General features: G+C 48.9%; 1 protein-coding gene across 1 annotated transcript in view; it reads right to left on the minus strand.

Moving 5' to 3' along the window:
* Positions 1 to 13,701, minus strand: part of LOC115462214 (serine incorporator 4-like) — a 75,290-nt gene that overhangs the window by 52,489 nt on the left and 9,100 nt on the right. The window contains exon 5 of the mRNA XM_030192228.1: positions 4,984 to 5,077. Within this exon, the coding sequence (XP_030048088.1) occupies positions 4,984 to 5,077 (94 nt within the window). The remainder of the gene's footprint in view (positions 1 to 4,983; positions 5,078 to 13,701) is intronic.

The following is a 13,701-nucleotide window of genomic DNA, read 5'->3' on the forward strand; positions in this document are numbered from 1 at the left end:
GGGAGAGAAAGAGAGAGGGAAAACAACAGAGGGAAGGATTGGGGAGCGAGAGGGAAACCAACAGAGGGAAGGATTGGGGAAGAGAGAGAAAGAGGGAAACAACAGAGGGAAGGATTGGGGAGAGAGGGAAAACAACAGAGGGAAGGATTGGGGAGAGGAGAGAAAGAGAGAGGGAAACAACAGAGGGAAGGATTGGGGAGAGAGAGGGGAAAACAGATGGAAGGATGGGGGAGAGAGAGGGAAAAACACAGATGGAAGGATTGGGGAGAGAGGGAAAAACAGATGGAAGGATGAGGAAAGAGAGAGGGAAAACAGATGGAAAGATGGGGAGAGAGAGGGGGGAAAACAGATGGAAGGATGGGGAGAGAGAGAGAGGGGAAAAACAGATGGAAGGATGGGGAGAGAGGGAAAACGGAAGGATAGGGAGAGAAAGAGGGAAGACGCTGGATGGAAGAATGCAGAAAGAAATAGGGGAGACACTGGAAGGATGGGGAGAGAAAGCAGAGCTGCTGGATGGAAAAGGGGAATAGAGAAAGACTGGAGAATAAGAGGAAGGGGCATGGGGAGAACAAGGGTGAGGAAAAGATGAAAAGCCACAGGTAGATGAAGGAAATTAAAGAATGGATAGTAAGAATGAATTAAATCTGGACAGAGAGAGAGCCTGAAAAATATTGAAGAAAGCAAAGAAAAAGGAGACAAAAATGACAAATGGCTCAGAAGAGTTAAGCGAAAATAAAGGAAAGCAGAATCACAGACTGGGACCAATATGGAAAGAAAAACAGTCACCAGACAACAAAGGTAGAAAAAAATCATTTTATTTTCATTTTAGTGTTTGTAATATGTCCAATTTGAGAAATTACATTGGCTGTCTTATTTTGCACTGGGTATACTACTACTACTACTTAGCAAATCACGTTATTTTTTTCTCCTATAGTACTGTAATATTTTCAATGATGTCTGTTTATATGCGCCATGGCTGGTATAGGGGGTGTGGTTAATGTGGGTGTGGCTATCATAGGGGTGACCCCGCCCATAATGAGTACCGGCACCTTTTTTTCTACAAAAAAAGCACTGGTTATTTGTGACATTTATATCCCACGTTATCCCAAAAAAGCCTTCTTCAGGGGTCAGCCTCTACGACAGCCTCAGGGTCCTGCAAAACCAGGGTCCCAGAGGAAATTTTGGGGGGGGCCAGACCCCCGTGGTCCCACGTAGCTACGCCACTGCTCGCACCAATTCCAGAGCCTTCCCTCTGATGTAACTTCCTGCTTCCACATAGGCAGGAAGCATCAAACAGAAGGTTCCTGAGTTGGTGCAAGCAGGCTGTATGACTCGCTGCTCCCTGCCACCAACTGCTAGAGACAAGAAAACGTACTCCATTCTTGCACAAATTAAGCTGGCCCAACTCCCGCGGCACACCTGGGGATCAGCTGCGGCACACCAATGTGCAACGGAACACTGGCTGAAAAACCCTGCTAAAACCGTGCCTAACTTTAAGCGTGGTTTACAGAATAGTGCTTTTACAGCACCAATTTTTTTGGGCACCATATATAGAATTCACCCCTACGTGTTTAAAATAATGTTGCAAGGATTAGCCTTGATGTTATGCTATTAGATTCTTTTTGCTGTTGATGGTATTATTGTTGGATATATTTGTATATGGTTAAATTCTTCTGAGTGTGTAATAAATGTGCTGTTTAAAGCTTACACATAGATGATCTTGCTGACTTCTCTTTATAGCACCATCCCTATGAAGAAAACATTTTTACTATTGTAAAGAAGGGGGATGCAGTAACAGTTAATGCGTTGTACAGTCAACACACAGCTGTATCATGTTAGAGATGTTGCAATGAAGAAATCCTAAAAGGATAAGATGTAATCTGAAAAATGCTGACTGCTGCCCTTTACACCTTATCTTCTCCCCCTTCACATGCCATCTGTAACACACAGATGCAAACATAAACAGTACAGAGGTCTGTAAGTTGTTAGAGCAAAGAGTAGGGATGAACTGACAGTGCTCTGGCCACCGGGGCAGTGAAAGTGCTCTGGCGCCCCTCTGGCTGCTGCCCACTGTCCGCTGGTCCCCCCCCCCCCCCCACGGCCGCTGCACGGTGGCCCCCCCTACCGCGACAGCTGCCACCCCCTGCCACACACCACAGTCCCCCAAGCCTACTTAGAATGGCCCTGGTGGTCTAGTGGCTTCTTCGGGGGCAGGAAAGAACCCCACTCTTTCCTGACCACTACCGCTATTCTGCCCGGCACCACCGTAAAATGGCGGCCAAGACTTCCTGCAGTAGTCTCGCGGGTCTTGACTCGCAAGACTGCCACAGGGAAGCTCGGCAGCCATTTTTAAAACATGTCAGCGCCGGGATAAATAGGGCCCTTCAAGATAGGACCGTGGGGGGAGGGGAGGTTATAGTGTGTGTCGGAGGCAGCAGGCAACCGGGCAGAGCCTCTGGGCCCCCTAGGACCTCTGGGCCCTCGGGTACTGGCCGGTTGCCCAAATGGTCTGTCCTCCCCTGGCAACCAGCAATTTAATGGGGCAATGTATATAATGGGAATCCTTGATACAGCTGAACTGCTTGAGTTAAATACGATGAGGGAATCTGATATATTGTTTACAAAAGAAAGAAAGCAAACTGTTTGATTGTTTCTCTTATATAGGAATGCAGCTTTGGAATGCATTACCACTTGATGTGAAAAAATAAGTGATCTAATCAGCTTTCAGAAATCACTGAAGGCCTATCTCTTCAATAGAACAACGACCCTTCACTTGAACTTTAGTAAATTACTGTTTTAATTGTTATTTCATTATTGATTTCGTTATACCCAATGCTTTATCTCACTATATTACTCATATTCTTGTGTAATTTATTAATTGTATCTTTACTCAGTTATGGCAATAGCCAGGGCGGAATATTGTAAGCCACATTGAGCCTGCAAATAGGTGGGAAAATGTGGGATACAAATGCAACAAATAAATAAATGTTTTTTTTCTATAAACAAGAGATATAAAAGTTAAAACAATATTATTAAAAAATGGATTAAAGATGATTTGCTAGTAATAAAGAGGCCCTTTTACTAAGCTGCACTAAAAAGTGGCCAGGGCTATCCCCAACCTTTCCATGTGCTGAGGCCACTTTCAGCGTGGCGGTAAAATGGCCCCATTTTCCATTATTCCCATTAATGGCCATTAGCGTGTGAGCACTTACCGACGCTTAGGGCCCTGTTTACTAAGGTACGCTAGCATTTTTAGCGTGTGCACAAAATTACCACGCGCTGTGTAGGTGCCCATAGAAATATTGTGGGTGCCTACACAGTTAGTGCGCGCTAATGGTTAGCACACGCTAAAAGCACTAACGCGCCTCTAGCGCGGCTTAGAAAACGGGGCCCTTATTTTCTAGGCAGTAAGGGCTGGTGCGCTAACCACGCACTAATCAGTTAGCACACAGCAATGTAGCTGCACTAATCGATTAGCGCAGAGCATGCATACTCTTCATCCCCAGACACGCCCCAGCGCTAAAAAGTATATTCTATACTTTAGCATGTGGGAAGCGCACGCCGATCCCAAAAGTACTGTGCACAGAAGCATAGTCAGGTTGTGACGCCAGGGGCAGCGGAGAATGGACTACATAGGTACACGAGCGCCGAGCGCACTTCATAGGCACGACGGACTGCTTGAAAAATAGGCGTCAACGCCATCAGAAGTCCGTTTGGGGGAGCGGTGGCTCCTCTGGCATCCCACCTAACTACACCTCTGACTGCGCACCCCGCAGTAGCGCTTTTTAACCTGCATAAGCATGAATTAGTGCTTACCACAGCTTAGTGAAAGGGCCCCAGAGTCTTTTACTGAGCTCACCATCTGAAGAGCTGCTTAAAAAAAAACGTATCTTTGGTGGGATGTTTGAAATAGCTACTACTAAATGGTAGTGACATCAGCCATTGTTGATTCTTTGTTACGGTATAAGAAACATATCTGCGAGTGAGAGACAGAGCATAGAAAACCAGTGCAGGGAAATCTATAAGGAAGGCAATGCACATACTGAGAATCTAATGGGAGCTGCAGCAGGGGCATAGCCAGACAGCCAATTTTGGGTGGGCCTGAATTCAAGGTGGGTGGGCACGGAATTCATGCCCCCTGTCCCTGCTCTGCTTTGCTCCGCTCTTCATCCCTCCCTCTACCTGCAAGTCCACAATACTAAATACCTGAGCAGGACGGGATCTACAAACCCCACCAGCTGAAGATTTCCTCCTGCTCAAGCCCTTCCAAAAGGCAGCCAACGGCACTTTCCTCAAGCTGATGCCACAGCCAGCAGGCTGTGAATGCATGAAAACTAAGCATAGCAGAGGGGCTGGTTTTGGTGTCAGCTCGAGGCAAGTGCTGCCAGCTGCCGTTGGAAAGAGCACCTGCTGCCTGAGGAGGAGGAAATCTTCAGCTGGCGGGGTTTGAAGATCTCTGTCAGCCATAGCAAGAGTGCCACAATTTTGGGTGGGCCTGAGTCCAATAGGGTGGGCCCTGACCCACCCAGGCCCACTCATGGCTACACTGCTGCAGAGATGCATGTCGGTGTAAAATTGTTTCTGGACATGTTTCTGACTGTTTTCTGATTTACTGAATTGATTATATCCATTATGTTACACTTGTTGTTTATGTAACCAATTGTTTATCTCCTCTTGAATAGCGCTTTCCATGATGTAATATTGTAAGCCACATTGAGCCTGCAAAAAGGTGGGAAAATGTGGGATACAAATGCAACAAATAAATAAATAAACAATGAAGGCACAATGATGGTACAAGGTGTCAACGCTCTCTGGATGACACAAAAGAATCAGGAACCAGAGGACCAGGATGTTGTGATGACAAACGCAAAATTTAACAGGTTCAGAAATGCAGGTGAAGGTGCACATTAAAACTACACAAAAGTGCAAAATAGACAAAGCAAAAACAAGTAGTAAAAATGGAAGACAAGAAAAAAAACTTACCAGCTTTTATTCCAGGTGTGAGCGAAAGCTGTGATTAGCAGCAGCTGGATGAAGACAAAGGCAAATCCACCACAGACGCCCACGTAGTGCCACACTGGGGAAAGAGAGTCCCGTCAATGGCCACGGACACAAGAGACAGAAAGAAGAACTTAAGAGGGTTGACCCCACAGTCACTTGGGTTTCCAGAATATTCACAATGGAAGTGCATGAAATGAATTTTCTGGTTGTGAGATCATAGGACAGGTGCGGGGAGCCTTGCATAAGTACACATGATGAGCACCCGAAGTTTCTGTTATATAGTGGGTGAAGGTAGGAAGCTTCCAGCATCAATACAGAGTCCCAGTGAGCACATAGCTAGTGTTCAGTGCTGTGCAAAAAAAATGTCACTTAAATACACCTTCAGCTTGTTGAGGTTACTACTGTTAGCTAAGGAAAGCTTTGTAGCACTCCCCCCTTAAACAGAAAAATGTATCTACTCCCCCATCTATTCTCTTAAAATGTATTTTTCTACCTCCACTAACTAACTTTATAAGCCACATCAAACCAAACATGTTTGGAAATTGTGGGATATAAATGCTGCTATAAATAAATCTTCTTCTTATATAATAATTCTCACCTTCAACATTCTAATGTGCCTGGGACCGTGCCTCCCTCGGATGTGGTCTGCTAGGCAGTTTAGAATGCACTGACATCAGTGATGTCACTGACAGCTGATTCCTAGGCAGGAAGACCCCGGAGGAGCGCAGCGACATCAGAGGGGACAGAAGGAGCGGCTTCAGAGACGACAGCCAATGCCAGATGGCTGTCTACGGAGCCGTGTTTCAGGTTTAAAATCTTTTTTTGGCTTTTTTCTTTTTGTACCGGCCGCTGCTTCTCAACAGGAGACGCAGCAGCGGCCAGACAGCGTTAGTATTGGCAGCTGCGGGTGGCGAGGGGGTTGATGTGCCCGAAGGGGGGGTAGGGGCTTGGGTGATGCGCCGAGGGGGGAGGGGAGGGTCGCTGGACATGGGTGGCTGCAGGGGGGGCAGGGAAGAGGGAGGTGGGGAGGGGGTCCTGAGACCAGATGGGTGGCTGCAGGGGAGGGCAGGGGAGACAGAAGGGACGCTGCAGGGGGGGCAGGGGGAGAGGAAGGTCGCTGGACATGGGTGGCTGCAGGGGGGGCAGAGGAGAGAGGAGGGCCGCTGCATGTGCATGGCTGCAGGGGGAGAGGAGGGTTGGTGGGGAGGGGGTCCTGAGACCAGATGGGTGGCTGCAGGGGGGGCAGGAGGGACACTGCGGGGGGGATTACCTTGCTAGCGCCCGTTTCATTGCCTACCAAAACGGGCCTTTTATACTAGTAAAATATAAATCAAGAAAAATGTGCATTACACAAAAGCAGAACTATATGTAATTCAGCACCTGAGTAGGTGCTTTGTCAACAAGCATTTTTGCAGCCCCAGCCCCCAGCAGCGTACCTAACTTATATGGCACCTGGAGCGGGGTGGGGCAGGGTGTGGTGAAGCACACCCCCCTCCCCGGGCAGTGCACACTCCCTCCTCCAAGCATGGGGGTGCAAGCAGCAGGCATGCGCTGTCAACTCTGCCGGTCCCCTACCCCCTCAGATGTCAACTTCCTGTTCCAGGGCACAGGGCAGGCAAAGCGCCTGCTCCACACCCCCCCCCCCCTCGCTGCGGGCACCCTGAGCGGACCGCCCCCACCGCCCCGCTCTAGGTATACTAGAGCCAGCCCCCATCCTCAGAGATGCCAAGTTACTCAGTTCCAGCTAGAGATTTTGGAAAAGTCCTGGATTTCTGACCACTCCATCCTAGTGCATTAGTTGGACTTTTAGCACTGATTTCAATGGGCGGGATCAAGCACTACAAATCCCACACTGCTTCGGGATGTAATTTCAAAACCAGGACGGGCCAAAAAGTCTCCAACCTGGAACTGAGTAACTTGCCATCTACTACTACTATCATTTCTATAGCGCTACTAGACGTACGCAGCGCTGTACACCTGAACATGAAGAGACAGTCCCTGCTCGACAGAGCTTACAATCTAATTAGGACAGACAAACAGGACAAACAAGAGATAAGGACAAAGTGTAGCAAGATTCCAGAATCTCAAAGTGTACCAAGATTCCGGAATCCCAGAGACTACTACTAATACTTAGCATTTCTATAGCGCTACTAGACGTACGCAGCGCTGTACACTTGAACATGAAGAGACAGTCCCTGCTCGACAGAGCTTACAATCTAATTAGGCCAGGCAAACAGGACAAACAAGAGATAAGGGAATATAAAAGTGAGGGTGCCCATGCTCATCATTCTTTCCACCTTCTCCACTCTGATTCCCAGTCCACTTTCACATTTCCTCTGACACCTACTCACACTTTCATTTAAGTTTCCCCCACCCCACCTCTTATTATGTCCCAGCCCAAATGAAAGGCATCTAATGTTAAAGTTACTTTACTACAGAGCTGGGTTAATGAACCAACATCATTAAGATAAACTGGATAAATGATTTTAAGTATGTCCAGACAATTGATTTCCTTATAGTATATAAAGAAATGCTGCCTCCTAGAGAGCAAGGTGTACAATAACAGCTCAAAGCACAGAGAAATAAAAAACTGAAGGTAAAATGTAGCTAGCTGGCCTTTCATGTACTCCTTCATCCTGTTTTCCATCACATGAAAAATATTTAGGGCCTCTTTTACCAAGCTGCAGCAAAAGGGGGCCTGCGCTGGCTTTGGTGCTTGTTTTTGACGTGCGCTGAGGCCCCCTTTTACCGCAGCAGGTAAAAGGTAGGTCTTTCATTTTTTTTAGGAAATAGCCATGCAGTCAATTCGGGGGGAGCCTTTAACGCCACCCATTCAGGTGGCGGTAAGGGCTCCCGCGCTAACCTGGCAGTAACCGGGCAGCACACAACACTGCCTGATTATCGCCGGGTACACACCGGCGCTAGAAAAAGAAATATATTTTTGTAGCGCCAGATATAATGGCACGCTGGGGGTGGGAACTACCGCCGGGCTGCTGTGGTAGCCCAATGGTACTTCCTTTTTAGCAAGCGGTAAGCTCCTTCCTCCTGTGGGTGCCACCTTTGAAATGTCAGTGCCCTTCCCTGCCCGGTGCATCCTGGGATGTGCTGGGCAGGGCTTCCCTACCATATAAGGTAGAAACTCCCTTATATGTTAGGGAAGCCCCGCCCAGCACATCCCAGCGTGCCCAAGGCAGGGCAGGGTGACGCCATTTTGAAGGTAGCGCTTGCAGGAGGAGAGAGTGCTACTCCATCCTCTAGCTTACAGGTGTGGAAGAGGTCAGGGGCTTTGGGGGAGCACTAGGCCACCTTGGCTGGTGGAGTGGGGGCTACTAGGATCACACTGGACCACCAGGGATTTGATCTTTATTGCAACCTCCAGCCCTGTGTTGTGGGGGTTTGGGGGGCTACGAGGGTCACACTGGACCACCAGGGACTTTATCTTTTTTGCAGAGGGGGTGCCTGGAGGTCCACCGGACTTCCAGCCCCTTTTGTGTATGTGTGGGGGCCCTGTGAGCATGCGAATGCATGCTGGACAGGGTCTCCCCTTTCCTCCCCAATGCCCATGCAAACCCTAACGCCTGGTCTGAGCTGGTGTAGGGTTTGCATGGGCATTGGGGAGGAATAGGTAATGCCCTGTTTAGCATGCATTTGCATGCTCATTGTGTTCAGAGCCGGCAAGCTCGTTATTACAAGCGCTCGCCGGCTCTGATCATCAGGCAGGAGCAAAAGCGGGCACTAGTACGGCACTATCGGCCTCTAATGCCCACATTTGTTTTTTATCATCTACCTCTTAGTGCACGTTATAGAATAGTGCCAGTTCCAGGCATAGCTTCATTGTTAAATTAATAACCAATAATTAGCTGTAAACGGTGTTAATTGGTACCAATCTTTAGTTACACATGTAACCGCTCTGATGCCCAGATTTGAGAATCCTAAAGCAAAACAGAACTAATCCCAATATATCTAATCGTTGAATCAGGTACTAAGCCTATCAATGTCTAAATTTGTGAAAGGAGTATAGGAGAATTCAGTATAGCTGCGCCTGCAGCCGAGCATAAGTTGCAGTGAACCAAGCCGATAAACAGCTCACTTGATTGCTCTGTTCATCACCTCTCTCCTTTAATTTACTCCAATTTTATATGTGAATTTTTTTCGGTGACATTTTATACATCTGTAACTAAATATACCAATAATGGGTTTCTAAAATAGTACGAGAATCACCCTCAAGTTCAAATGAGAAGTCATTATTCAAAACTTCTCCACATTAGAGAATGACATGGGGTTGGGGACCTGCAGTAACAGCAGGGATGGAGACGGGGACAGAGAACGCAGGGATGGGGTGGGGACAGGGCCCGTGGGGGCAGAGCGGAGATGGGGACAGAGCCCATGGGGACGGGGTGGGGATGGGGACAGAGCCTGTGGGGACGGGGACAAACTTTGTCCCCATGTCATTTTCTATTTTGAAGCTTGTTAATGAACTGAACTGTTATTTATGTTTGAGTGATGCAGATGACAATATTTTGAATTTTTGGAAAAACAAGCAAACAAGAAGACATTTTCTATTGCAGGAAGGACTGTGGAAGACAGGAGAGCTAGATTGAATCTTGAGATTTTTGATGAGATTGTTGATGAGATTGTTGATGACTTATTCATCCACAGATTAAAAATTCATAACAGTGCTTCATAGGGCTTACTTCTCCCCAGCTAGGTCATACAGAGCAGGTTGTATTTTGTACCCCTGGACATTTTAACAGGGTGGATTAGATTCCTTGGGGTAATAGAAGTCAGCTATTGTTGGAGTTGGAATGATAGAGGGTGGTGGTGGTGGGGTTTATTATAGTTGTTCATTGTTATTATTGTTTTCTATTTGTGATTTATAAACAACAGTTGCACAGCATATTGTTCCTTTTTATACTTTAATAAAAAGATTTAAATATAAAGTCATAAGTATTTGAGGCTTCTGCAGATGAGGATAGAGCCCAGGGAGATGGGGCGGGGATGGGGACAGAACCATCGGGGACAGGGTGGGGACGGAGACAGGGCCTGCGGGGACGGGATGGAGACTGAGACAGACCCCACAAGGATGGGGTGGGTACAGAGACAGAACTCATGGGTACGGAGAAAGGACAGAGACAAACTTTGTCCCCATGTCATTCTCTAGCCCAGATGCTCATAACTCTGGTGCTGTTCAGTATAACGCCGGAAAAATATCACCACAACAGTGCTGCAACACAGTTCCCTAATGCTCGGTGCTAATGACATGCAAATTTAGGTGCACTGTCAGCGCTGAGCATTAGGGAGCCATTTTGAAAATAGGGGAAGGATATTGTTGAGAAAGACCGATACCTGATGGAATGGAATATGCGTATTCTTTTCCAGGATTATAGAAGCACACCTGGAGGGGCATAATCGAACGCAAACGCCCATCTCCATGTGCGTCTATGTCCGAAAACGGGTACGTGAAGAAGCGGGACAGACCGTATGTTTGAAAAAAATGGGCATCCATCTTTTGTTTCGAAAATACGGTTTGGACGAACCAAATGTCATGGATTTGGTCCTTTCTGAACTGGGTGGTTTTGGGGTTTTTTTTGCGATAATGGAAAATAAAAACGTCCAGCTCAGAAACGTCCTAATCCAAGCCATTTGGTCGTGGGAGGGACAAATGTACAACACTGCCATAGCTCTTAGGGGTGAAGGGGGCAACTACATGTGGGTACAGTGGGTTTCAGAGGCCTCCCATTTACCACCACAAGTGTTACAGGTGGGGGGGGGGGGGGGATGGGCCTGGGTCTGCCTGCCTGAAGTGCACTGCAGTACCCACTAAAAGTGCTCCAGGGACAGGACTTGTTGCTGCTGTATAACCTTGGCACAGCAGTTGACACCTGAAGACTAATCTCGCTGAAAACGTCCTTTATTTGAATAAGCACCTTTACTCACAGTTAACTGCAGATCAGAGGTTGTGCCCCACTGGCAACGAGTCTCGCTGGTACTGAGATTAGCAGTAGGTCCGAGCTGGCAGAATGGTGTACAATGCCCTCTTTCAGCAACATTCAAGGTAAGAACTAAGTGCTATAACGTGGCTAACACATGAACAGGATCTAAAACTGGCTTACAAAAATGGCCACTACCTCATGGACTACCGGAAACAAAACAGGGCACACTCTGACCCAGTAAGCAGAGGGAAAAGCACCATGGGAGTGTAGCCTACCAACTACCAACATCGTGAGCATTTAACACAAGCTAGTGGAATCACGGAGCCCAATGCCCTACACCCACCACAATGCATTGCTGATGTGACTCTGCAGTGCCCTTAACAGAAAAGGTGTCACACTCACCCGAGACCCACATCAGAACCAGGGAAAGGCTGTCAGACAGGGCCGTGCCGATGCGGTAAGCGAGGTAAGCGCCGCAGGGGGGCGCCCACCTCTGGAGGGCGCCGCCGCGGTGCTTACCCTCGCCCCGCCGAGGCCTTTAAATCTTTTGGTCGCCCCGGGTGTCACCAGAAAGGGGGGTGCCGCCGCTCCCGCTGCTCTTCATCCTGGCACCCCCCCCCCCCCCGCACCAGCCCTTTAAATTTATTTGCCGACGCGGTAGCGAGCGCAGCACCTCGTGTGGAAGTAAAGGAAGCGGATCCGATCATCTCATTGGGCCTTCCCTCACTGTCCCGCCCTCCTCTGACGCAACTTCCTATTTCCTCTAGGGCGGGACAGTGAAGGAAGGCCCAATGAGATGATCGGATTCGCTTCTTTTACTTCCACACGAGGTGCTGCGCTCGCTATCGCGTCGGCAATTTCTTTTTAAAGACGGGTGGCAGGGAGAAGACGAGGCAGGGTGAGGGTGGGGACAGATGGGGTGACCGTGAAGGTGGGGGAGGACTCGGATAGCAGAAGGGATTGGGTGGGAGACAGATGGGGTGAGGGGGACTCGGATGGGCAGAAGGGACTGGGTGGGAGCCAGATGGGGTGAGGGGGACTCGGATGGGCAGAAGGGACTGGGTGGGAGACAGAGGGGTGAGGGTGGGGGGCACTTGGATAGCAGAAAGGACTGGGTGGGAGCCAGATGGGGTGAGGGGGACTCGGATGGGCAGAAGGGACTGGGTGGGAGACAGATGGGGTGAGGGTGGGGGGGCACTTGGATAGCAGAAGGGACTGGGTGGGAGCCAGATGGGGTGAGGGGGACTCGGATGGGCAGAAGGGACTGGGTGGGAGACAGATGGGGTGAGGGTGGGGGGCACTTGGATAGCAGAAGGGACTGGGTGGGAGCCAGATGGGGTGAGGGGGACTCGGATGGGCAGAAGGGACTGGGTGGGAGACAGATGGGGTGAGGGTGGGGGGCACTTGGATAGCAGAAGGGACTGGGTGGGAGCCAGATGGGGTGAGGGGGACTCGGATGGGCAGAAGGGACTGGGTGGGAGACAGATGGGGTGAGGGTGGGGGGCACTTGGATAGCAGAAGGGACTAGGTGGGAGACAGATGGGGTGAGGGGGACTCGGATGGGCAGAAGGGACTGGGTGGGAGACATATGATGGGGTGAGGGTGCGGGGCACTTGGATAGCAGAAGGGACTGGGTGGGAGACAGATGGGGTGAGGGGGACTCGGATGGGCAGAAGGGACTGGGTGGGAGACAGATGATGGGGTGAGGGTGGGGGCACTTGGATAGCAGAAGGGACTGGGGTGGGAGACAGATGGGGTGAGGGGGACTCGGATGGGCAGAAGGGACTGGGTGGGAGACAGATGGGAGAAGGGGCATGGAGCTGGAACTGGGGTCTGAAAAGTGAGCAGGAGGGAGAATGGGGTCATGCCTGGGGCAGGGGTGGATGGGAGAATCAATGGATCTGGAACTAGGGGCAGCCGCAGGTGGGAACTGGGAGCCGAAAAGAGGGGGCAGTGAGAGAGGGGGGATAGATCCTGGATGGAATGGGGAGTGAGAGGGAGGGCAGACCCTGAATGGATGGGAGGGGGAAAGAGAGAGGGCAAATGGTGAATCGAAGGAGCAGAGAGAAAGGGCAGACAGTGGATAGAAGGGAGTGAAAGAGCAGACAGTGGATGGAAGGGGGCAGAGATAGAGGGCAAATGCTAGAGGGAAAGGAGAGAGAGAGGGCAGATGGTGGATGGAAGGGGGAGAGAGAGATGGCAGACTGGGGCAGATGGTGGATGGAAGGAGCAGAAATAGAGGGCAGATGTGGATGGAAGGGACATTAGAGAGGGCAGACACTTGAGAGCAGAGAGAGAGCGAAGACAGATGCTGGATGGAAGACGGTGAAAAGAAGATAAGGAAAGCAGAAACCAAAGACAACAAACTGTAAATATATATTTTTATTATTTTGCTTTAGGATATAGTATTTTAGCTGTGTTAATAAATGTTTATAAATAGAACATGTAAATAAGGTAATCTTTTTATTGGACTAATTTTAATACATTTTGACTTAACTTTCAGAGAACAAAACCCCCTTCCTCAGATCAGGATAGGATACTGTAACAGCACTATACTGTATTGACCTGAGGAAGGAGATTTTGGCCTCTGGAAGCTAAATGTATTAGTCCAATAAAATGGTATTATTTTATTTTCTGTATTTGTTTTATTTCTATTTGTTAATTTGTAAAGTGGTGATTGGTATTTGTTAGTTTTTTCAAATTTACATCTGCTGTCTTTATATTTTGCACAGTACTAGGGGACATTTTCTGTTTCTGTGGTGTTGCA

Source organism: Microcaecilia unicolor, chromosome 1 (genome assembly GCF_901765095.1).
Source record: "Microcaecilia unicolor chromosome 1, aMicUni1.1, whole genome shotgun sequence".
Classification (NCBI taxonomy): Eukaryota; Metazoa; Chordata; class Amphibia; order Gymnophiona; family Siphonopidae; genus Microcaecilia; species Microcaecilia unicolor.